The sequence below is a fragment of the Ptychodera flava genome, chromosome 8 (assembly GCF_041260155.1).
Source record: "Ptychodera flava strain L36383 chromosome 8, AS_Pfla_20210202, whole genome shotgun sequence".
In the NCBI taxonomy this organism is placed as follows: Eukaryota; Metazoa; Hemichordata; class Enteropneusta; family Ptychoderidae; genus Ptychodera; species Ptychodera flava.
Window position 1 is genome coordinate 28,706,532 of NC_091935.1, and position 27,978 is coordinate 28,734,509.

General features: G+C 35.8%; 1 protein-coding gene across 1 annotated transcript in view; it reads right to left on the bottom strand.

Moving 5' to 3' along the window:
• The window catches only part of LOC139138961 (serine/threonine-protein kinase NIM1-like), an 82,344-nt gene that overhangs the window by 14,292 nt on the left and 40,074 nt on the right, over positions 1–27,978 (bottom strand). The window contains exon 3 of the mRNA XM_070707606.1: positions 38–306. Within this exon, the coding sequence (XP_070563707.1) occupies positions 38–306 (269 nt within the window). The remainder of the gene's footprint in view (positions 1–37; positions 307–27,978) is intronic.

A 27,978-nucleotide genomic window follows, 5' to 3' on the forward strand; every position in this document is an offset into this window, starting at 1 on the left:
TCCCATCTCAATCAACACACAGAACAAGTCAACTCACCATATGCTCTAATGCTGACAAACATTGACAATACAGAGATTTCGCCTCGGGCTCTGTCAGCTTGCCTTCGTTTGAAATCTTGGCAAACAACTCCCCGCCCGGCGCATATTCCATCACAATATGCAGCTTGGCCAGTGTTTCAATGACTTCATAAAGCCGGATGATGTTGGGATGATGGAGTTTTTCCATACTGCTGATTTCCCGGGAAAGCAGCCTCTGTGTCTTCTGGTCGAGCTTGGTCTTGTCAAGGATTTTAATGGCAACTTTTTCTGGGAAAGAAAGGGAGAAAAAACAGAAAGTTGAAAATAATTGCTTTACAGTACAGCCACACAGTACAAATCACTACACTCTCAAGCACATGAAGTCTGTGCGTACACTGGAAGAATTTCCACAATACCCTAGTCTTACAATTTTTGTCTTCCCTACCTTGAGCGCCATTTTTTGCATCACCTTTACCGGGGTATATAAGTACATGGAATACATAAAATTTTCCTGAGCCCCAGAAAATGTTCTTAAATTAGTGGTTCATCACTTTGCCACAAGAGACACTAGATAGAAACATACTCATAAAGTCGTTTTGAGAGGTAAAACTGTTTTTGCAGACAGAATTTGTGTTGGAAGGGGTTAAAGGTCATGTCCTATACCTCAAGGTGGAAGGCTGGGTTTTCAATTTTAAAGCCAACCTCTACTATTGAGTAAATCATGATAACCAGGTTTACTATTCAGCTACTTTACCAACAGACTGTACCAAAGAAGGTGTCAACATGACTCAGTGGAATGGCACAGATTTATTCAACAGGTGTATACTCAGTGGAATGGCACAGATTTATTCAACAGGTGTCTACTCAGAAGCAAAGTGAAAACTAATGACTGAGATTGGTCACTTTGAAAAGCAACTATGCATGCACACGTGTTATTGGAAAGAAGTCTTTGACACACTCAATTATCTCATCACAGATGAGTGGATTTGCTTTTGTGTGTATTTTGGACTTTTATTCAACAGGTAGCCTGGTTTATCTGGGCTCACTTGGCCAGCTTGGTGGGCCAAGAGCAGCAGTACTGAAGAGAACGTTGCAAAAAACTTTTGAGCCAATATTGCTAAGGACTTGACTAGATTACTGTATATACGTCAGCTACTCTTTCATACTCACTACATAGCATGAAGAAATGTTAAGATCACAGAAGAGACACACTCTCAGTTTTTAGCTGATCTTTCGTGGTGATAACTCGTTATAAGTTGAATGGTGAACATCGCTAAGTTTTTTCCAACTGAAAATGTTAGCAAAGTCTATAAGCACCATCACAGCCCGTGTGTATTAGTATCCCATGGCAACCACTTCATTTGTCTCCTCAAGAGAGTGATTTTAAAATGGTGGTCAGTGGACCTCAGGCTTGAGTAACTGCAGCTGAGACGTCAACTCATGCACATATAATACTTGAGAGACGTTGGCACTTATCGCTGAGAAGAACATATAAGCAAGAGACTCAACCAAGATTTTCCCATCACCTGTCAACATGCTGACAATCTAAATGTAGAAATGCTGTCTGTAATGGATGAAATGACCTTTAATTTTTGTCAGGAGCAGAAAGAAAGCAGACTCTTTTCACAGGATGCTATTTCTCTCCATGTTTTTACAGTTTTCCTTTGATGTGCATGGCCCCCATGGCATACTACTCGGTTGTTACTTTAGAATGGTGGAATTACATTCTAAAATACCATCCACACTGCATTTCAACAACAGTCACACATCCATGCATTGAATACAATGCATATCACTCCCCTCTTCACAACTCCTTGCTACACACAGCTTTGGGCAAAGCAAGGTGAGAAAGCTTTGAAGAGAATGAATTTTCACCATTTATATTATGTCTATTATCATTCAGTTTACATACTTGATCAATACCCATCAATACAATCAGCATAAATGATACATATTATTCAACACTATGCCATGTTCAAAGCATCACATGGTGCACACCGAGCAAGAAAACCTCTGTACTTAGTGAATATTTCATTGTTGCTTCCACTAAACATGGACAATACCTAAGACCCTTTGACCCCATTTCCAAGTGACAAGATCCATTAACCATTTTGAAAATGATAGAGAGCTACCAAAGGGTGAAATTTTTTAGCATGATTTTTTTTTGTTCAAAATTTGACTTTTAAAACCAACGATAAGATCTTGTTTTTATAGATACTGATATAATAAACAATTGTACATTATTCTTTTTTCAATTTGATTTTCCACTTTTCCGGATTTATTATTATTTGAATTCAACAATAAAATAATCGAGTCACCATTAAACTGGCAAGGTTGTGCAGAAATATGAATTTCAAAGAGGGGAGACAGAGGTCAGCACTTTTCACACGTAGTCAAGAACAGGACAATATTATACTTAATGAAATTTACCTACAAGATTAAGATAAAGTTTTCAGACATTGACGTCACTATTAAAATTAAGTTTTTGTTTAACTGACGTCATTGAATTAAGCTTCTGTTATGAAACAGTTGGCATGGTTCATGGAAAAAAGGTAATCTCAACAAAAGAAAACTGACGGAAATTGTCAGATTCAAACAATATATGACTCTGGTCTTTACAAATGTTTTACCAAATACACCAATAAACGTAAAACTTGTCTTCAAAATCTTTCAATTATGTATTTAAAAGAAGCTCTTCTGTTGTACAAAGATTTGTTCTTGATAAAATTTTGTAAAAATATAGCTTCAATTACATTTGGTGAAAAAACTGTCCTTGTATGCAGTCAAATTTTTAAACATTAGGATTATAAATCATGCCCGGTGCATCAAATTTGTGTACATTTGGGAAAGTTCTTTATTCAAGTGTGTTTCCCATAATATTTTGATCGCGATCAATAAAAAGATTGCTTGATCAAATAATATGCAGCTAAATTTTACAATGCTTAAAAGTTTTTCGATTTTTTTTTAGTGCTGCACTTCAGAATCAACTCAAAGCCATGATGACGGAAGCACCTGAAAACTGCACTTCACTGCTGTTTCTTTAAAATCCGGAAAGCAAAAAATTATAATTGGAAATATGGTAAAAGCTTGGATTTCAGACACATTTTGATGAATGCACCTACCCGGTATCTACATGTGCCTGCTTAAAAAATAGCAGATCAAACGGTTCACAGATCACGGTCATATTCGCTCGAAACGTAAGCCACCTTCTACCGACAAACCACAACTAAAATAGCAATGTCTTGGCTCACCCTAGGGATAATGCAGGTATAGCTCACAAAAGCTAGGCTTAAATGTAAGAGTTCGGGACAACTGAAAGGCAGTGTCATCACTTGATACAAACCATGGCTTTTAATACTGCCCTTGCATCACATTTTTTTTTTTCAGGGAAACCACTAAATTGTTATTGTATCTTTTGGTATCAGTTTTCTATTAAACCAGGACTTAATGACACTACGTTATTCATGAATGGAGCTTCAGCACTGCAACAGTTAAATGGCTTTTTTCACAAGCCTTGATTGCTGTTACTTGCTGCAAGAGTCCTTTCAACGTTAACTAGATAGACTGGTGTATATTACCTGAAACCCAACCTGAACTCACCGACTCCTCAATTTTCCAACTGGAAACCTGAAACTACAGAAGTAAGTGTGGCATAAGCTTGGTCAAGATGATAACTGGCTGACAGGACAGTGACCTCAGAATTAGCTGTGTCAACCAGGCACAGAAAACAGTGTGCCTGGATCTGTTGAATAAAACCGTTACCATCACAGTAGAATGTGCTTCTGGAACAGTTTTTTGAACACAGATTTTTTCACACTTTTCTGTTCTGCTGCTTTAGGGTCTCACTTTGAATCCTGTGGCATGATTGGAGTTTTCAACATCTTTTTTTTGAAAATCAAAAAGCAATAATTATATTTTTTTCCCATAGCGGCCATTTTGAATTTAAAATATCGGTAAATTTTCAGTAATTTGTTCATCTAATCCTGAAATTTGTTCATTGACCATCTTGTTTTTATTCTTGACTGTGTTAAAGAATGTTTCAAAGCTTCAAAGTGACCTACAGATAGCAACACATTCAACTCTGCAGTCACAGTCAAATTTCACATATACAAAAAATACTCTGTCTTGGTAAAAATACCAGTACAACATGAATAGCAAGTTCTGCTGCCTCGATGAAAATCTAAAGCAAAAATTTTGATTCATCTCTTTGGGCCAGCAGATCAAAAGCGGAGAAATAAAAATGCTGCTCATATGAAAATTTTTTTACAAACAAAAAAAATTGTTAAAAATATGGTAGTTTCATCACTGATTAATGCAAATAAACTTTTTAGTGATGTGATGAGCTACAAAGATTCTCAAAAGATTTTTCAAGTGAAGATGGCAAAAACATCCGCTACAATTCCTTCTTGGTAGTTTTATCATGATTTGAACAACTTTGAATTTGGCATCCAACACCAAATAGGAAAACAAGCAGTTATCAAAGAAAGATTTTTTCATCAAAATAAAGACTATGTGAAAAACACAGCATAGCTAATTTCATCACAGTGTAAACAGATCTCAGAGACCATTTTTGGGGAATGTTTACATCAATGCATTTGGAAGATGACAAAGGCACTGAGAAGTTGCCTAATGGACGGACGACAGAAATGATGGACAAAAACCTATTTGATAAGCTCCTTGCACTCGACAGCAGAGCTAACAAACCTGAGCTTAGAATTACATCATGTAATACAAAATTTAGAATCATCCTGGCAGATTAATTTGCACAGGTAAAACTTTAATCCTCTCCATAATGGTCCAGGATTAGACCTTGGCTCATATTCTTGGGAAAGGGGATCACATACAGTAATTCAAGCTAATAAGATACTTGTAGCTGCATCAACATGGACGCATGGACAGCGTTGCCTGAGGGAATGAATATAAACTACATATGTCACCACTGTCAATTAACCCAAGGATAAACCTAACAAGAAGAACAGTAAAACTCGCACAGAAGGTTGGCCTTCCACCCTTTTGTTCATAATACTCCATCCATATGTCTTGGTACATTAAATGATACCACTGTAGCATTTGCAATATTGGATTGTTGCAAGGATTAATTTCATGGAAAGGTTGTATGTGACTAATCTTTGCTTTGTGAACTTTCACCTGTAAGTATCACAGCTTATGGAGCCTGTGTTCACTTCAGACATCTTCACAAAGCATATTTACAGTAACTTCTGCCAGGAAAGTGCAACATCAGTCGATCTATAAACACTGGGATATTGCAATCTGATACCATTGTAAGCTGTTTTTTGCAGGCATTTCCACACATCTTCGCTTTATGAATTTTACCTACCAGTATAACAGCTTTGCAGTCAGTGAATACAAAATGTAATCAATTTACGGTACTTCTGTCGTTTTTGTACAGTAACTCCTTCCAGGAAAGTGTTACCTTAATCTATAAACACTGGGATATTGCAATCTGATACCATTTGTAAGCTGTTTGCTGCAAATATTTGCACACATAACAGCAGGCTCACACTGCTATCAGGTGTTTTGACCAATGCTAGACAACATGTCTTGCTGACCTTGTACTATCAGAGAAATGGGATTTAACGCAGCTTTCAAACAAAACAATATGAGAAATAATCAAGCTACTGGAGGTTCAGGAAGTGAAGAGGTTGAAGAAATTCAGTCAATTTGGTCATCATACTGGACACTCTTCTGGATCCTATTAAAATTTCATTCCGGCAAAAGATTGACAGCTAAAAATAAACCAGACTGTTGATTGTGTCAAAGGGAAAGGGCTTGCCTGGCAGAGATAGATTAAGTTAGACAGAGAGACTATATAACCAACATGTAGCAGAAATTGAAAACTAGATCTTTTAGACTCTTTTCTCACTGAAAGATTCTATTGGCATCAAAGTACTGACATATGTGATAACTTTCTGATCTAGTTACACAATCATTACAATGTGATTTGATTTCAAGGGATGTCTGATTTCCAGCCAAACAGATTTGAAGTATATGTTACGACAGAATCAGTTACAATCAAGCAGAAGCATGTTTACTCACTGTTTCAATATAATAATAGCAAAAAAAATGATGGGCTCGTAAACTTGAAACTTCATATTTCACATCAGTCTACTTAGCATTCATCCTCACTGAACTCATAAAATTAATGTACTTTGATTTGATTTACTAGGGAGTACATCTTTCTTTTAATATCATGAAATTTATAACAAAGGAAATGGCAATAGTAACCACACATTATTATAAATGGACAGTAAGGCCTGACCACACAGTTGATTAACTATTAAACAGTTACCCTTTTTCAATCACGGAACAGCAAGTCCGTGTGAGATGCAGTCTAGCTCTACAAGCAGTTGTATCCCATTTTCAACATATCCTATCTCTTCAGAGGTCCTGACACTGTCAGATACCGTCTGATGTTAGCAAATGTGATGATTTCAACTCAAAGAGTTATCAAGGGAAGGACACATTAGAATAGCAAGAGCTGTGTGCCCTTGTGCAAACACTTTTACTGCTCACTTGTAGCAATGCTACAACTTTTAATTGTTCTTCCGCTACATTACCGCTTGGATTCTCTCTTCATTGTGCTGTCCAAGTGTAAAATAGATCAGAACTGACCCACAGCTGCAAGTGCTGACTTTTTTGAATTTGAAAATTAGTTAGATTTTTCATATGCTGTGAATATTTTCTGTTTTTATTTATCATTCACTGGTGTTGAAACACCCCTCCCCAATCTTCACCGTGTCTTCCAGTTGAGACAATAAACCCTGGGTTGACAATGTAAACCCCAGCTTTAGCCAATCAAATGGCTGGATTCAGACAAGGCATATTTTCCCCCATCTTTGCTTAATAGCATGATGTCTAATGTTTGCTCTAAATGGAAGCATTCATTGTATCAACAAATGTCACCCTGCAGAAACCAAGCAAACTGCTTCTTAATCAACAGACTTACACCATGATATGACAACATTAGCAAACAATGTCAGAACAGTGTCAGAATATTTACTGACACGTTCAAGGATGCACTACCGGTATCTACACTGAGAATAATCCTTGTAATAATCATTTTCGGGATTGTATTGGATTCAAGACACAACACCATGACACAGAAACTTTTTGTCCATTATTCCTCTCTCTATATAAACCATGTCAAAGGTCATGAAAAAAATACGACGCTGTCAAAGATGAAAATTTATACGAGCAATTTCAAAGCGATGAGATGACGCATTTCTCAATCTATATTAATCTTCCTTTTATTCCTTGCAAAAGGCTAATCTTAATCCACCCACTTCTACGTTGCCAGGAACCTTTGAATTGGCAAAGACGTGCCCTTCTATTCCGTTTTGTATCTTTTTTATTGATTTTTGGTTTTCCGGGTTGACATTTTTGACAGGCTATTGTTATAGTGCCCAAAACTGTCGTCTAAGTACAAAGTCAGATACATGTACATCAACGAGAAAACAAACAAGAAATACCACAAAATTCCACTGATCAATCTTGAATCAAGACAGACTAAGGGATTGGTTCCTATTAGAGGGAAATCATCAGTTTTAAATGATAAAACACAAATTTTCAATGAAAAAATTGCTATTGGCCTTGTGTTGAAATTTCTGCATGTATCAGATGTCTAACAGTATATATAAAATATGAGGAATGACTGTACAGTGTATGAAAAATGTTAATCTGGCTATTCTGGTTATGCTGTTAACATACTATATACTCTGTATTTTGTTCAGGGAGAACCTGGGCAAGGCCAATTTCATCACGGCTTGCTTTGTTAAAACCATGATACAACAAAATGTGCATTCAGTGACCATTCATCATACAGGTACATTACGGTTGATGACGTCAAATTGCTAAAATATGTCTTTGAAATTTGTATCATTGGAAAAAATCTATTCAAATCTACTTTCAACCTATCTTTTCTTCCGTTGTCACGGATCAGAGAGACTTGAACATGGGTATTGTTATTGTTTTGGAAGACTCGGCAGCTCTTAGAGTGTACATCTAAAAGTCAACCTCTAAATGTGAGAAGCATCAACAGCCATATATAGGCTGATTCATAAGTCACATATTAGGATGCCCCTCGTACAGACACACATTAAAGCCAGATTTCCATGTGGTGCTTTGCAGAAATTACACACCGTTCATGACAACTGAATGATGGTCATCAACAACAGCCTGGTTATGGTAACCCTTTGATATTTACCCAAACAGACAGATGATCTACTTGTTTTTATTCCCTTTTTTTCCGGCTGTCAATCCACAAATTATAAAGTCTTAGTAGATTACACTTCAAACATTGTTTCTCATCCACTCAGTTGCATCTTCAGCAACATAAAAGGTAACAGAAATAAATTTCCAAGATTTACACATGTTTTGGCATTAACCACTCCAAGTAAGTAACTGCTGTAAATATCACATGGTACGGAACTTAATCAAGTTTGATAAATACCAGCAAATAGATGTCAAAACAGAGAGCCACTAATTTATCTCCTTATTATCAGTTCCTTGTAAATAGTTGCAAAGCATTCTGAACTGGCCGCATGCTTTTTTTAGCACACTGAAAATTTTAATTGAATTAGGTTCTTGATCTAGTTAACAAGACACTTTGACCATGTGGGAAAACCTGTATATTGAAATAGCGAGCCCCTGACTCTAGCTAAATTAGCAAACAAAGCATACTGGCTAAAAAGGACACATTTTACAGTACATGCATTATATCAAACATAGATATAAACTAAAGTTTCTAGAAAAATGACAGAAAAAAGTGACATATGCTTGATTTGAAGAGTACAGATCGTATTAAGCATTGATAAGGCATCACACTAACTTGCAACGTATTTTGCAAGTCTTGGACTGTGATGTGTACAGTATTCACACAGATGATCTTGTCAAAAAAGTCTGCAAAGCTGTTTGTGATTGCCTCAACAAAAAATATCTAAAGAAACGGACCAATGATCACAGACAGCCATGCAGAACTACCTGGGGTCACTCATTTGTTAGGTCATTCTAAGAATTTGTACAACAGGTGTGTATACATCTTACACAGCAGCCATAAAGCTTCCAATATGCCATTCAGTATTTGAAGTTGTGTTGCCAGCTGGCGACACGTACATGTAATATCATAAATCAGCTACACATATGACTAATCACTCTACTTTTCACGTTTACTTTCATCGTATGCTATCTTACTGTCAATGTACACCTGTAGGAATCAATAATACAAACATGCATGAACAATTGCATGCATGAAAATTTTTCAGGATTATTGTTTGGTAATACACGTACCGGGTGACACGCCTGTGTTATTTTGGAAATTGCATTCCTCCATGCATGGCATTGTTTTTATTACTGAGAGATTTTACGTAAGTATGCTTGCAACTTTGATGAGGGCATTCCAATTCAGAACACCTGTCGCAGCCAATAATGATAATTATGGAAATGCCAGGACCACAGCTTCTCATTAAAGATTTTGTTTTGCGGTGATTTGACACCAAATACTTTGGTTTTCACGGTCTGCAGGATTGAAGCTGAGTAAACCATAGACCCTCAAAGAAAACGTCTTGAGGGTCTATGAGTAAACACATGCATTGCGATCTAACGTTAAACTTTAAATTAATTCATGCAAGAATTAAGAAAATATGTCTTTGGTCTATGCAATGATCAGTAAATTAAAATGTGATACATACAGGAAAACATCATATTAATGTAGCAGAGCATGAATTCTCCAAAGTTTGCTTCAAAACCTTCTAAATCCTTAAAATATCAACTCTGATCTAAGCTATATTTCAAAGCATTCTAATTCCACTTAAAAAAGGTACAACACTTGTTAAAAATATATCTTGGACAAAAATCACTTAATCTCAGGATCAAACTTTTTTTGAAATTGATCTTTTAAAAGCGTTCCAATCTTCATGAACATCAAGAAAATCTTTTTGTACTTTCTCACCTCCTTGTGAGATAAGGGAGACACTGATGCACTATTGCATAATTATGTAAATATATGCAAATATTGCAAATGTTGCGTATCAATGTCCGAAAGTTGCCATTAGGATCAGCCATCCCTGGAAAGATAAGGGAGACACTGATGCACTATTGCATAATTATGTAAAATATATGCAAATATTGCAAATGTTTGCGTATCAATACCCGAAAGTTGCCATTAGGATCAGGCATCCCACAGTACTAGAGATTTCCCACAATACATCATGATTTGTACCAACGTAGATTCCCCTGTGAAGTCTACCATGTCTCCCATGTGTAGACAAATTCCTGGACCACTTGTAGAAATTCTGAGAACGTACTTTTAAAACACCTTTCTTCTCAATTCCCATTTTAAAGGATTAAGAAAATTGTGCTTGATTGAGAGAAGAGAAAGGATTTTTGTAAATTTCCCACTGATTGTGTCCTCAGCCATACAGAATAAAGTGATGGAAAGTAGGGAGACTAGTTGCACCTGTTTTATGAAACAAAAGGATATTGATTTTTTCCAAATAGAAAAGACAAAAGAAATTTACATGCTAACTTTTTTCAGAGAATGACCCCTTCAGTTGGTCATAACTTGCTTCCCAAAACTGTGACATTTGTAGTACCTGCAGAATGTGACCTTTATGGTTATTTAATGGTTTCTTTGAAATTTATACTACAATATTTCAACGTACTTTTAATAAATATAATTAATCAATTATCGTGAGACTTCACATTATTGCTTTTATACAGAACTGAAAAAGTTATAAGAAAACTAAAGTCGTTGGTACAAATCGAACAGCATTGTGGGTAATTTATTGTACTGTGCATCCCTGGAAAGATAAGGGAGACACTGATGCACTATTGCATAATTATGTAAATATATGCAAATATTGCAAATGTTGCATATCAATGCCCGAAAGTTGCCATTAGGATCAGCCATCCCTGGAAAGTAATAAACGCAACGAATCAGAAAATACACATGATTTATTGCACGGTCAATGTTGGTATGATGAATCTCAACAGACATTTTTATTGAATACAATCACCAGCCTTTTTTATAAAATTTACCCTGTCTAGACTGATAATTTAATATTCAATTCCAAATAAGACAGACTCATTGTCTTAAATCAATTCTCTAAGCAGTATTGATTAAAGACTTCTAGAGTACATGTCCAGTGTAGTTTCCTTGACAACCATGAGAGGCCCAATCATCACCATGTAGCCTATTCACAACTTTTAACTTTCCTCTACTGTCATGCCTGCATGTAACTAAAGTCATATTTAATATTACATATTTCTTCATTTTTTTTTAAATTAAAACACAAATATATAATGTTTTGCATGATATTTTTAGCACATTGTCATGTGATTGCAATTATTTATGTGTATAAGCAATAAGTGAACAATGCATGGTGCTGAAGTCATCTTACTTTGAGTGCACGTTTCTGAAAAATGTCTAACTCTTGGCTGCTATACATTTAAAAGTTCTAAGCAGATATCTTCGCATCCATGTCCCTGTATTGGTTTAAGGTAATCCAGTAACATTTGTTAGCCTTACTGTTGAAGAATTCTGACTGAGTGGATAAACCGCTGTAGCTGAGAAGCTAGCGCAATTATAAATGTAAAATGCCTCAACAATAAAATACATGTATTGACTGCTATAGAAATGACAATTTTCTAGTCTGCAAGATATTTTCACCACTCATAAGCACCTCAACACAAACAAAGGACAACTTGATAAGAGAAAAACTGCTGGACACTGCTAATTTCATGGGGTAAATCCCTGATTTTAATGAAGATTTAACACATTTATATTTCAATCACCCACAATCTCATGCTGAAAGTAGGCAAAAAAGTTCAATTTGTGCCAAATACAAATTGATACCCTAATTATGACATTGAAAAAGAAGGTCATCCAAATAATCCAGTACAGTTTACATCTTTATGACAAGTGTACTTTGAAATCAAGCAATGTCACTTAACTCTACTTGGATTTTGCACAAGGATACTTTACTTGATTTATTTACATTGCCGAAGCTCTCGTTCTTGTTGAACTGATGGACATCTGACCCTCGTTTCAATTGGGTGACGCACATACAACAACGTTCCATCCTCCCAACTTCAGTCCAAGTGTCCTAATGGAAAAATCTCATTATCCCCGGAATCCTGCACTGGATTGCTCAAAATGTCAAGACACTGCTGCTCTAAAAATTCTCAAGGGTTTGGGAAGTATTTGCAATATGACGTTCAAGACGGTAATTGTTGCTATGGCCACAGTGTTAGGTCTGTCTTGAGAACACTGATAATCTTGTCAAGTTTCAAGATAACAAAGCATTGGAAGAAGAAAAACAATTTACAGAAAATTTCACAACAGTCAAGGAGAGTGTAAGGATAGGCTCGATACTTTATGTCCATATTGATGATTCATTGGAGTGGGCACCAATCAGATTGCTCTATTGGGTGGAACAGAACCAATCAAACGACTTCTTTCAAAACACTTATGTGAGTTATGAGAGTAAAAATACATGGTCCATGATTGCCAGGTAAACACAGTTAACTCCACTGGCTATTTCATTTTCATATGCAGATCTGCTGAAATACTACTCCTGATTTTAACATCAGTGCCATACCTGTACTACAGCCATTGGACAAGTATGGAAGAACAATAAATAAACAGTACTGAGTACCATTGGTTAAGAAAACATCCCAGATTAACTCACCAGAGAGTCTCCCTGATGTGGCAGATAGTAATTTATCATTTAAAAATACTGAAAAAATATGGAGACTCACAAAGACAACTGAGCAACACAACACAATACATCCAAATTGGGATATTGGTAGACAATTTTTTTTTCTGGGAAGAAAAATAAATCTGTCATACCTACAGGCAGTCAGAACATTTTCCATTACGAATAACATTATCCGTTACATCTACTGGAAATATCAATTCCAAATAACTCAATGGATTACGTCATATTTTAACAATCATCCTTCTCCCCTATCCTGTGGCATTTGATCTGTCAATCTCTCTGAGAAATTTGGCACAAAATCTTTCGCCCTTTTTTTCCCCTGTGAAGAGATCAAATCTAGCATTATATAGGACATAAGGCTGTATCACAAACAGGTTGGTGTTAAAAACCTGCAGACTGCCGCTGAACAAAGTTCAGCAGCTTTCATTTGCTCAGTGAGGCTTGACCTTAAATTGTACTTTGCCAGAATATTATCTGGTGATATCAGTGTTCTTAAAACCTCAAGAGGTCTAATGTTTCTTTAGGGCATGCCCTATTTAACATTTGCTTTACACATGCTTCAAGTGATTAATATATGAACACAGTGCAGGCAGTACTTCATAGGTGGCCCTTTTCAGAGGCAGTTGAAAACTTTTTTTCAAATAGGAGAACACTTTGGCAGTGATCGAAGTTTGACATCAAGTTTCTCAGGCATTTATTTTCAATATTTTCCTTGAAAAAGAATTGGATAATGACCTTGTACAATATGAGGAAAAGTTGTCAACGTTTATCCAAATAGTTGTGAAAGAGTGTTTTCCACCTGACGGCACAGAGCCTGCAGCACTCCAGGTTTATAAATTATATGCAATGAACTTGGCAAAGGTAAAACCACCAGGTTAAATACATGTACTGGCAACAGAATCACGTCTACTCAGATTAAAACCTTCTCCATATTAACTATCATAAGAAATGAAACATCTCTATTGGAAATGTCGAATTGGATATAAAAGACTAATTTTTTTTTGAGATTTGTCATTTATTTTGCATTCTGTGCCAATAGCATTGCATGGGTATCGTTGGCAGCGCACTTGAAACACTCACAGAACAGAACTAGAGGATTCAATGCCCACGGATTCATACAGCAGTAATGCCACGATAAAAGGTCATCTAGTGCAAATGAAGACGGCAAATTAGACACGAAGTAATAACGTTTGCAGCAATTGATCAGGATTTATCCCATAACTGCCAGTGTACCTGACCTGAAATAACTGTATGAGAATCCGTCAACAACATGACAGATGATGTTGCAATTATCTATTCGTATGTATAACATGCGATGATGTGAAAATTGCAATAAATTGACTCTTTCTCAAGACATGCCTGCCATGGGTTGGGTCATCGACAGATATATATCTTCCATATCGCTCAAAATATCAATCATTCATGTCCGTTATGTATAAATTTCATCATGGTTATTGCATAGCAACTATGAACATCCAAATTTGGCTCCATAAATCATTTTCACCCTACGAACTCTGGAGTACAAGTATCTCTGACGGCAATTTGGCAGGTGAAGAAATAGCTACGTTAGACTTGATTCAAGTCGGAGATTTTGTAAAAATACAGTCATTTCAGCAGGTTATTATGCATAAGCGTTACTTTTTGATATGAAACGCTGTGACCTAGATGACCACCATACATGCAATTGTACACCATCTTAACCCCTTGAGCACTGTAATTTTCTCCCGCCAAAATGTTAGTGCAAAATTTTACCAATTTTTATAAATTTTTCTGTAATTGTTTGATAATTTTTGACCAAACGGACATCATATTTCATTTCCTACAGTTTTCTCTCAAAATCTTAGCAAAAATCTGAGAAAAATCAACTAGGGTTTATTTTATAAAGATTTAGATTTGGTACTCAAAGGGTTAACAGAGTTGTACATGTACGTCCATGCGACATCTGCGTATGTGCCGGGTGAATGCGACAGGTAAGTTGCAGTAGACATTTCACGATAACTCTACTATTTAACTCTCTAACATCACATTCAAAAACAGTCCCTGTAACTTTACTGCATCATGCTAAAAATTGCAGTTTCATTCATCAGACTTGTACCAAGTCAATACTTGTGTTTGAGGCAATGAAGAATATTATCATCATCAGCAGATAAAACTATGGAAAAAACTGAGGAACATAGGGACAACATTCAGCCATACTGCAATTCAACATTATCACATGATTACATTTCTACTGATTATTTTTCACAAAATGCTCCTTCGAGCTGAAAATTTTTCAGGTGCACCAAATAAAAGTCCTCATTAGGAAAGTAAGAAAGCTTGTCAGTTCAAATTACTGCGTTTGTGTTAAATTTCTGGTATTTACGAGAACACATGGAAACCTTAAAAACTGGTGACGCACATTCTAAATATCATTAACTGCAAATATTTCTAATGTCTATGGATATGTAAACGAAAAAATTACATTGCTGAATTCAGCTACTGCAGATGTTTGTAATAAAATACCAAACTTGCCAATAAGTTGCTGAAAATACCATACTAGCCATAAGTTGTTAAGCACCAGGCCATTTAACTAATATGCATTTAATGTCTAAATAGATGAAAAAACAAAACCAATAATGCTGCACCGCCATTTGAGCAAATTTTTACATTTTTACAATTGCAACAGAAGGCACAAATCTCGTAAATCTACATATTGTCATAGCAACTGATAGCAGACACATTTAGGCAAGTGTATGGTTTCAAAAGTACCTGTATTGCAACAGACATACATGTAGGACGTACAGAGAATTCATTCTGACAATAAAATTGACAAGCCCATATTCCCCTATATACATACATGCTGTATGGTGCACACTCCAGGCCAACTTGACTTGCCCTTGACACAGAAGAATAGGCTGATCTTTGATTCAAGGAAATTTTTACAACACATGTATTGGTAAATACAGGTAGGTTTGACTTACAGAAATTTTAAGAAATTATAAATACCGAAATTGACTCCGAGTCTGACGAGCTCAGAAATCCTTCCAGTACACTAACGCTGTTTGAAAACTTTTGAGTTTTTGTATTCAATTCAACAGCATTAAGATAGAATACTCCTGACATAGACAAATATTCCGACTCATGAACTGTGCCAATACTCTTTGGTCCACCAGTTGTGGGGGTTCATTTTGAAGCTTGTGGAGCAAACAAAGTTTTCACCAGCTTATTTTTGTGAAAATAGAAAAATTAATTTTTCCCCCGTACAGTCATGACAAGGATGGCGGCCATTTTGAATGCCAAGGGTCAGAAATATTGGGTTATTTGTTTCTCCAAGTGTTTCAATTTCAAGGCGCAAACTACCATAAGGACAGCATGTGTTTCTAATACAGTTACTCATAATCCATTGTGTGTTATGGATACTGAATAACCCACATCGTTTGCCGATAACAAAATAATTGCTAGCACTACTGAACCGTGGAAACATCTGTTAACACAATCTGAATGTCTAGAGCAAATGGTGGGGAATCAGAAAAGTTGTAACTGTTTGCAATGAAAATAGGCCATAAGTTGGTGGTTGACACCTGGTGATCTCTCCCTTTCAATGCATCAATTATACAACTCAATCCAGCAAATTCGATACTTCTTCAGTGATTTGGTGAATGAGTGTACTGCCCCTACAGGCACTGAAAATTGTTGAAAACTACTGGCAGCTCAACTCCACCAAGTGCCAATGTGCTGTGTATACATTATGGCACCAATTAGAGAAGTAGTACTCACAATACATTACAGTTAGTGCCGCCAATATGGACTTATGTGCTTTGTCTAGGGCGGGTATGACATCATCAGTCTGTGGCCTATGGCAGGTATGACATCATCAGTTTATGGCGATACCACTTCTGTAATGATGCCTACATTATTACAGACATTGCAATTTATCAAGAGTCTCTTATATATATATTTTTTTGAGTGTGAAACTCTCAATTCCAGGAACAGACACATTCCCGGAAAACTTTTGATATCTATGTTTCCCCCTTTTGTTTTAAACAGCAAGCATACACATATTGCAAATAATACTATATCTATGTCAAGGGTTGGTATCCGCAAGGTTTACTCATATCTCTTCTCTTCTCCCTAAATATTTTCTAAGAAAGTGAACTTAATTGGCCACCACTCTGTTTTTCCAAGCCTTGGAGAACACTGAAATCCACTATGATCAATGGTGAATAAATGTCCACAGGGAACTTAGGGGGACAAATTAAAGCTTCAAATATCAGTTCGATGAGTTGATTATTCAAAATTCAAATAACACTTCAATGGCTATTCAAAATTTCAATATCAGTATGTTGGCTAGTTCAAGGTCAAATATTACAAATATCAGGTTATTGGCTGGATGAAAATTGACATATCAGTTGAGAGTTCAATAGCTAGTTTAAATTTCAAATCTTACTTTATAAGTTGTACCTGGTATGTGACGAAAAGTGAGAAATAAGAGATTGAGCAACACTGCAGCAACACCAGGAGCACTTTCCATGAGATCTCTCCATACTTAAGATTTTGAAAGCTGGAAATAATATCTCCACGGGGTATGATGCACATTGAAGAGTTACTCAAGAAGGAATCTAACAGTAAAGACTGCAATTGCTTACAGAGATAAAATTGCTGTTGTTGTTCACTTCTTTTTGTCTACAAGTACTTACTGATATTTATATGACTAGTGTTGAATATAACCACATGGTGCTGTTAGCCAGATTTTGTAGTGTGTGAAGGGAGATGTTAGAACAGCTCAACAGCATGTACAGTATATTCAAACAGCTGACCAGCATACACAGTAATGCTGATAGGTACCAGTACATACTACACTGCCTTGTCATTTTCTCTCTCTTCTGTCTGTCAGCATGGGTAGAAGACACGTGTTGTCAACCAACATTTCAAAAACTGTACAAGAAACCCAAGCTACGATGATACAAACAAAAGTGATAAAAAAATGTCCGGAGACAGTTATCACTTTGTCCCTATGATGGATGACATGATGCATGCTGGGAATCTACTCAATGTAGAGCACAGATATTTCATGAAATTGTTTTTAAAGGTCTTTATAGAATGAGCACAACAAAAAATTGAGCATTGATGTCTTCCTTGTACAAAGAAGAAAGGTGTTACTAAGAAGTCTTCAACAAACTCTAAAAAAATAAAACAGCCAAGATTGAGACAGATCGAGAAAAAGAATGAACAGAAAAATCCACAAGAAAATTGTTTTTCAGCATCCCATCACATCCACTATCCCATTTCTTTATGTATTTTCTGCTGCAAAGAAAAAACTCCTACCTTTATCAACATATATTCAAAGTTTATTTCATCATCATTTAGGTAATCATATTACTTGTCATCTTTTAGTGTCTATGAAGATTTTACAAAACTGTTTGAATGCTTGGGGGGGATGGGGGTTTACCTTGCAAAGGATGAGGGAACATCTTGAACATAATGAATGGAATGTAATACCACAAACTGACCAATATTTCAATTTCAATCGATCTAGAATGGTGTTAGTATGGTTTATTTGAAGCATTAGTTAGAAATAGACGTAGCGACGCAAGATGAAAATATCAACTGAATTATTAAAGACATAAAACATTAACATACAGAAATTGTCAAAATCAGGTTTCTGAGAAATTTTGTCCCTTGACTTTGTGTCATGACTTCTAAGCCTATGTATGTTATATCACGATTGCAAATTACACAGTTCTTGATAACTTTCACCACAAGACAGCTTCTGCATGTCATTTGTTTCAAAGCAGGGTATGTTGCTCAGCCCATAGTGTATTGATCACCATTTGATGTTTGTTACTACAACACAGAGCAACATGTACAATTTGAACTAGATTCAGTGACATATTTACAAGCACAGATCCTGAACATTCATCTATTACATTGTTTTCAAGTGGCATTATCTTTCTGTACTTATTTTGATGCCACTATAGTCCATATTTGACCTTGAAAAAGGTCAACTTCACAAAATTTAAGCAAAAAAGGATAGTTAAGGCACAACCTTAGAAAACTCACGTCTCTAAAGACAAGACTGTTTCCAATTTTGAGTGGACGTACTCTGAAGGTGTGGTGTTGTATATTTACACGTACCGTTACAGGTAGCATAGGTTGCACAATAAGATTGTGTTGCTCAGTACACTTACACTGTGTTTTGAAAGTGTCTGTATTCCCTAGTTAAGAGTGCTAGAGATGAACATTTGATCCTAAGAACAATCAAGCAGGCCGATTTCTCCAAAATTTTATCATTTTTGATCAATTTCACAAGATCTGTGCTTGGATGCAACATCAAATATAGACCACTGGTGTTGAAATTACCGGTACATATAAAAAGATGTTACAAAAAGACAATGCCTTTTTAGTTGCTGGAGCCGATCATATTATTTATTGACTCATTGACTTTTCTCTAAGAAGTGTATGCCTCTTCAAAATGTTGTGTTTCTCTGCCGGTCATCTCAATGTACAGCACGTTACCTCAACAACTGCTAGCTTGTGTTTGACGATTAACAACTCATTGCCAATGTACACTGAACATGGGCTTTTTGAGGAAAGGTATGCCTTTTAACATTATAAGAATTCCAAGTCATTGTACGGATTCTCAACCCCTTGGCATACCACTGATTGAGAGGCCAGCTGATGTAAAATACTATATTTTCTATGTCACTGTATGTTCTCCAAACTTAGCAAACAGCAACATAATAATGATAATCATGACATACATAAATAGCTTCACCAGCATTGAAAGGAAGAACCTCCCTCTCATAATTGATGGTTGTATATACCTTCTCTTTCTGATTGCTATGATTGGGCAATAATTGCAGGAAATTAGAAAATAAAATTTGATGGGAGTTTTGCTTCCAGTTTTTTATCATATTCTATTTTAAGTCTTCTTTGAATGTTTGCTTTCATATTTCATAAATTATTTCTTGCTCAATTTATGAAATGTTTCTATTGTTTTTGTTTTTGTATTTGCGACGGCATGACAGCATTATTTCAAAATCATACAGCTGGTACTGGGCAAACTTCATGAGTGGAAGCATGCAATATTGACCTTTCTCCTGACAATGTCATCGCCATAGGAGATTTATTTCAACCCTTTGGAAAAACATCACAACCATGTGAATGATAGAACACAATACACGCACACTGCCAATACACTCCTCTATTACATCCCGGTTTCTGCCTATTACACACACTGTTATTGCTAACATGGTGACCTTTCAAATGCTTTAAAAAAAACCAGCAGTGAATGTAATCTGAACAATCAATGCTGGCTTTATATCCAACACTGTACAGTCTCCATAGCGTTTTTTTATTAAAGTTCCATTTATCCATATGTATGTCTGAGCTTAGAAATCGACACACGCTGCCTTGCTTTCGAACAATAGTAACAAAACTGAAAAAAAACCAACCCCTCACCTTAATCCCTGCTGCTTTGTCAGTGATCTCAATTATAGATATATTTTTTCAACATGCTTTCTATGCGTAATACAAATTGACGAAACTAGTTCATTTACGGTACGTTTCAACATTAGCTTTGATGTATCCATAGAGAAAATCTCTGGCAATCAATGCACAATTTCTAAGGCTATTCACTGATACAAACAACCTCCACCTGGACTGATTATACTGAACATTTTGTGTTTGGGCAGTTCACCATTGATGCTGCAAATATTTTACAGCTTACGAAGATTTCAGATTCGTATTTTCACCACAAGCAACTCTCACTTATCACAAACCATGCCAAATTTAAACATAAAACAGTAAATTGCTTGATCTTTTTCAGACTTTTTATCACTGAAACCTACATTAAACCAGACAGGCTCTTAAGCCTGTACATTATCCCTTTAATGATCCTTTTCCTGCCAGACAGTAATAACTGTATCACTTCCCCATCAGCCAAGTCAGTAAAAAGCGGTATTGAGACAAAACATGACGTATTTTCACCCACTTGGCTTGGTATGTTATAGCATCTTTTGTCCAAAAAAAAAACAACTTTACAGTATTATGTTTTCAACGGCCTTCAAATGTACAGTATTATTGTTAAAATACATCATATGGAATATGTTGTGTGTCATTAATTTTAACCATCTTGACCTGGTGGTGAAATATGGACTTGGCAGGAAAACCTTTAATGATACTGTTACAAGAAATTGAAAATTATGTCTCAAGTATCTTAAGTGGAATTTTAGCTGGAACACAGTCCATTAGAAAGAGAATAAATAGTTGTAATATTTTACAATAACTTATCAGATCTCATCAATTCAATCCCAGAATACAATGACACATGAGGAAATAGTACACCGCTTTGAAATAAATAATTTTTTAATTTGGCAGATATTTGGTACACCCACGTGAAATTTACCTATTTGCATTATTTCGTGGAATGCAATGTTCAGTAAACCACGTACAGGGGTATGGTTCAGCTGCAGTGATGCAGCCTAACATGCAAAAAAAAATTGCATGAAGGGGAAAAGGGGAAATACATCACAAATAGATGGGGAAATATGGGATGATTTCAGTACAGATGCAGTTAAATTTTATTAACTTAATTTTCCATTTTCCCTTGCCATGATGACAGGTATACCATACAGCAGTTATCCTCACAGAAACAACATCAGTTTCTTGAAATCATTTTAGGTCTGGTTTGGAAAGTTTTGATAAATTGCAGTCATATTTTCTCAGTGGAAGCACGTATATGTGCGCAAATAGAGATATACAATCCCTCGGTGAATTCCGCTTACTTGTAGACTCTGCAGTTTAGAAAATTTAACTCTGTATTCCACTTGGTGAAACATTCCTGATAAATATCTACTCCTTTAAGTCTCTCAAAAAGCTTGTAGAGTGACCTTTCAATGACTATACAGCTGAGTGATAAGTAGATTATATATCTTGGCTGAAGACTTCTAAACCATAAACAAATCTACAGTGACTGACCAACAAGTAAACGGTTACATAAAATAAAATTGTAAAACTGACACAAAATAACCAAAGAAAGTTCGCTGCATTCAGTGAGCGATAAGAGTATTTATATATTGTAAAAGATGTATTACACATCTCATCATCGCATTTCAGCTCAAATTGTGCTAATAACAGGGAAGGATTTCTCCATTTCAATATTTTAAAGCATGCATTTACATCTGGGTAAAGTTAAAATCTCCATGAAAATGTAATCACGTAATTTTACATGAAGTGGTTGGATCACAGCAAATGAATAGAAATTGAAATCCATTTGTGCAAATCTGCAAAATATTTCTTATTGTAATACACTTGCTGAGTAAATTTGAAACAATATTAAAAAACATACAAGCGACCTAGCGGCCGATATAGCTCCGCTGTGTTTATGTAGAGAATAACTATTTTTGACACATGTTGATGAAGAAGGGTGGAAATCTTTGATAGCTCGATGCAGTGGCCAGAAAAAAGTGGCTAAAATAAGCTGCAAAAATACGCAATTGAAGATTTCATCATACTTTGAATGTATCACATAGGATCATCCCTAAGAACATGTCAACCAAAGCTATCTGATGAGTAGTTTTTGAGAATAAATTTTTTGACCAAAAATGGCAACAATTGCCCCCAAAAGTAAAAATTGCAGATTTCATCATAATTTCAAAAGATCAAATTTAGTTCATCTATAGAAACCTGTATACCAAATTTCAAAGCTGTAAGACAAGTACTTTTTGAGAAACGCATTTTTTGACCAAAAATAGGAAAAATTGCCCTAAAAATTCAAAATTGCAGATTTCATCATTATTTCAATAAATATCATTTAGTTCATCTATGGAAACCTGTATACCAAATTTCAAAGCTATCAGATGAGTAGTTTTGAATATACACATTTTTTGACCAAAAATGGCAAAAACTGCCCAAAAATACAAAATTACAGATTTCATCAGAAATTCAATATATATTACTTAGCTCATCTGTAGAAACCTGTACACCAAATTTCAAAGCTATCAGACCAGTACTTTTTGAGGAACACATGCTTTGACCAAAATGGCTAAAATTGCCCCAAAATTACAAAATTGCAGATTTCATCATAATTTCAATAATTATCATTTAGTTCATTTGTAGGAACCTGTACACCAAATTTCACAGCTATCGGATGAGTAGTTTTGGAAATACACATTTTTTGACCAAAACTGGTAAAAATTGCCCCAAAATTACAAAATTGTAGATTTCATCATAATTTCAATAATTATCATTTAGTTAATCTGTAGGAACCTGTATACCAAATTTCAAAGCTATCGGATGAGTAGTTTTGGAAATACACATTTTTTGACCAAAAATGGCAAAAATTGCCCCAAAAATACAAAATTACAGATTTCATCAGAAATTCAATACATATTACTTAGTTCATCGATAGAAACCTGTATACCAAATTTCAAAACTATCAGACCAGTACTTTTTGAGAAATAAATTTTTTGACCAAAAATGGCAAAAATTGCCTTAAAAATGCAAATTTGCATATTTCTGCACAATTTGAACAAATCTGAAACAGATCATCCTTAGGGACCTATGTACCAAATATCAAAGCTATCTGACTGGCAGTTTTGAAGAAGAAGATTTTTAAAGATTTTTTTACCAGAAATGACAAAAATTGCCTTAAAAATACAAATATGCAAATTTCGCCACGATTTGTACAAATCTGACTGAAGTCACCCTAAGCAAACTGCATATTAAATTTCAAAGCAATCGGACAAGCGGTTTCAGAGAAGAAGATTTTTTTACCAAAAACACCAAAAAATGCCCGAAAAATACAAATATGCAAATTTCACCACGATTTGAAGAAACTGAAGTGAGGTCACCTTAAGTGAACTGCATATAAAATTTCAAAGTAATTGGACTTGCGGTTTCAGAGGAGAAGGCAATTGTTGACGGACGACGACGGACGACGGACGACGACGACGACGGACGACGGACGACGACGGAAAATCAACCTATTTGATAAGCTCCGCGTCGCTGACAGCGGAGCTAACAATACCATGGGAAAAGTACTGCAACTAATACGATGAAATGAGGACAATAGCAAAATACCAATTATATATATATATATATATATATATATATATATATATATATATATATATATATATATATATATATATATATATATATTCTGTATGTGTCTGTGTGTACAAATGAATGGACAATTGATCATTATAAATTAGGTATGACCATAACAGTGATATACTGTAGCGTAGGAAGAACATGAAATGTTTATCTGCTGGATGCTGTGACCATGGTAACTGTCAGTAGTTAAAATTACATGCATAGGAAAAACATATCAAGCTTGAAGGGTGAACTGTAACATAATAAATATGAATAACAATAGAACGCATCAGTCAAAAGATGATAACATGCTCGCCACTTTTTCAGCTTCCATTTTTAAATCGACATTTTCTGTTTTGTATTTAATGGGGGGATCATGAGGTCAACAGGTTTTTGACGCTATGGGAGTTAAATTTGCCCTCTGACCTCTGTGATGCATTTGCACCGAGTTTCAAAATGAATAGAATTTTCACATTTCAGGTTGTGTTTTGCATCAACGGTTATCCTATGACAGAAGGGTTGCACAAGGAGACCATCTCAGATTGCCACGGAAGTTGAACATGCAAAACTGGTTTGTTCAGGGAGGGAATTTAAGGGATTTTAAGCTATTAAACAAGATGATATTGTTGACTCAAACATGAATACAATACAAACAGTAACTGTAGCATACTGCATCTTGTATACAATGGAACATTTTCATGTACTGTCTAACACAGCGCAGATGGTGCAATCATGAATACACAGGAGCTGCAGAAAGGGAAGAACATCGAGTACCTCTAAAATTGCTGACTGTTTTTTCAAGAGTAAATGTTCTGAAATCACTGAATTCCGCTGTTAAGTTTGCACCTTGAATATGAAACACTTAAACTTTTGCTCAAACTTTCCTCAGCTAACTTTCAACCATTCTCTTTCAAAATCAAGAATAAAAATCAGGGGTCAACATGAAAATATTGGTACCAGAGATTAAAAATCACCCGATATTTGAAATTCAAAATGGCCACCATCCCTGTGTTATTTCTGCGGGGAAAATAAAATTCTCAATTTTCACAACACTACACCAGTGGAAACTTTATTTACTTCATAAGCTTCAAAATGAGCCCCCACAAGTGGTAGGCTAAAGGAATATTGTAAAAGTTTGGATGTCAAAATATCTGTCCCCAAGGCACATTCTGCGTTAATTTGACGATTTCGTATACATGTGAATATTATTCAATAACCTATGACTTTACTGTAACATTGAGCTTATCTTGCATCCACACTGCGCATTATCAATGAAGTGGGTTTTTACTTACAAGTGCATGCAAAGGGAAGAAGTATTTGCAGAACCTCAGAGACATGCAGTCTCTAATACTATGATGATACCGAGGACAAATTGCGGTTTATTTGGATTGCTCAGAAACACTCCACTGTTTGCTATAACCTGTCTCAGAACAAGAGTAAAATACGGCTATTAGGCTGACCTATTCACAGCTCTGGTGGTGCCGTCATTGAAACACTACCAGTCTTGTTTTCGGTGGAATGTGTTGAAACATTGCACATTGTTGATATTGCGCAGACCTTAGATTTAAAATGTTATCAAACATGCCAGCGCAAGATTCATTCTGCCAAAAGGAAAACAGGCATTTAGGAACAGACCACCCATGGCAAACACTATATATTTTTGCCTACTGGGCCAACAAATCAATTTGGTATACACTGTATTAGTTTAATGTAAGACTGGAAACAACACAACAATGATATAGCCCTAAATAGCTGGTGGGTTTAATCTTGTACTGTGGTCATTATTGCTTTGGGTTGTACAATGGTATATTGATCTGTCGATTCTATTGCCGCTTCTGTCGATGGGATTGAAAATAATCTGAATGACTCTAAACTTACATCGTTAAAAGCCATAGACCCTGGTAAAACTGAAATATATCAAAGTGATCGGAAGGGGGATATCATGCAGTGTCTCTGTACAAGTGTGCAAACACTCTTCAAGAACACCCACTTTTAACATTTGCTTGACCTTAGTAATTTCAGGTTAAGATGCAGAAGTAGGTTGCTTTATCATTTATGTAGTACTTAAAATTTCATTCTAGAAAAGTACTTGTACCAGACTCAGAGGTACCAACGATGACTGTGGATGGGGCAGGTTACCATTCCGTGACATGGACCAGTATTTGTCATTCCATGACATAGACCATAGTATTCTTTCAAAGTTTATTACATATCTTGCCTGTCTTTCCAATAGATTGCACCCAGAAAAGTCAGCTACTTCAGAATGACTTCTACTTCTGATATTCACTTTACTCTCAAATCGATCAATGTTACAATGATTTTCAGAACAACTACCATCAACTAAACAGGAAAAAAATTGATGAGAAAACATCAACATGTGTTCGCCAAGTCCTAAAACTTTCTCAAACATAATTTGCGATTCCCTGACAATGAACATGACATTATAGCAAAAGATATTGGGTTAACATCTTGAATTTCATAGAGAGATATTCATCACCATTGTGGCCAACACATCCGCCACTTGGCCCTGGCATATACTGATAATGGAAAGATTAAGCACTGGCGTTGACCATGGCAACCATATCACCATCAAAACAAATCATTGTTTATTGAGTTTACTTCTGCTATGCTGTCAATAATCCCCATAACATTGAATGATGATTTTATCATATCTGCAACCAAGACTCTATACATTGTCATCTATAATCACAAACCTTAGATAATTTAATCCTTTTTGGATTCCAGTAGCCAACTGATCTGATTAAACGTTGATAATTTTTTTAATACAACTGCACACAACAAAGAATTATGCCATTTTTGGTTGTCCTATAATAAGTACTCCCATTGCAGTCGACCTAATTGTCAAGTGCAAGGACATTTTCACTGGTAAGTTTGACAGTATAACCAGGTCAGTTCACTTGAAGGACGGGTGACCGCAAAACTGCCCTATATTACTTCATGCTGTACAGTGCATACTGGTTTAAACTCAGGACTCCAACTTCAACATCAAAATACCGTTGAAATCTGTCATGTGATTAGATGTTGTGCTAACACTGTCTTAGATTGCTGACCACCTTCATGTACACAAAGACACCGTTGCCAACAGGACTGGCCATCTCAGCCTGATTGCATGGTTTTAGCATTGCACACATCTTCACCGCCACATCTGAAATTTCCGTTCCAAACTTGGAGCAATACTGACACATTGTAAACTCTCCAAACTAAATAATAGATACACAGCTACAACATAAATTTCTGCAATGGAAAGGCTCCATATTGCCAAATCCTCATAGCAAACCATTCAGTCACCAAAACAGCAAAACTCAGTTTAATAATCCCAACATCCTCTCTACAACTGACTTTTTTTGCAAAATAAAAGATCAAAAACTATTATCAAAATGCAATTTTTAACAGACATACGAAATTCACAAAATGCATGTAACTGAGGGCTCTGGAACACGCTCACTGAGATTCCATTTGTCACATGTTCCTACTCTTTTTCTCATAATGTGTTAACAATTCTGGAGCATATCCACTTTATAATAACATCTTTTTCATGTAAACAAAGTACCGAAATAATTAGGCAGAGTGCCTCATTGACCTATTGGATATACAATGTCATGGGCATACATAACATAACTTTATACACAAGAGTGATCTGACAATACTCAAACTAATATGATGTTCTTGTCTGTGTATTATTATTGTTATTACTGTCACGTCCCAAATTCAGGGCAAATTTTCAGCAAGCATATGTATCTGCTGGCCATTAGGGTTTTACTCCCAGCATGCAATTCTGTGAGCACAGGTCTAGAAAGGTTTCAGAAACACCTCAGGAAGCAGACAATTTATAGCTAGCTTAATCCGTCGTTGTATCTTGTTCTTTTTGTTTTAGCATCTATATTCACAAATCATCCCATTTGCTGCACCAGAGGCTGTCAGGAAGGATTGATAGCCATGGTAACATAAACATCACAGGCTTTTCTTCTTCATAAATAGTGAACCTCCTCGGGATATCCGTCATATTTTACGACAAAATTTTGCCAGCACTGATGAAAATGATGGCCTTGCTGTCAGTTGCTATATTGCATCTCTTTTCATATCATTCTTCACAGTAACTGCACAGCCTGTGGTTATCCTTGTAAAC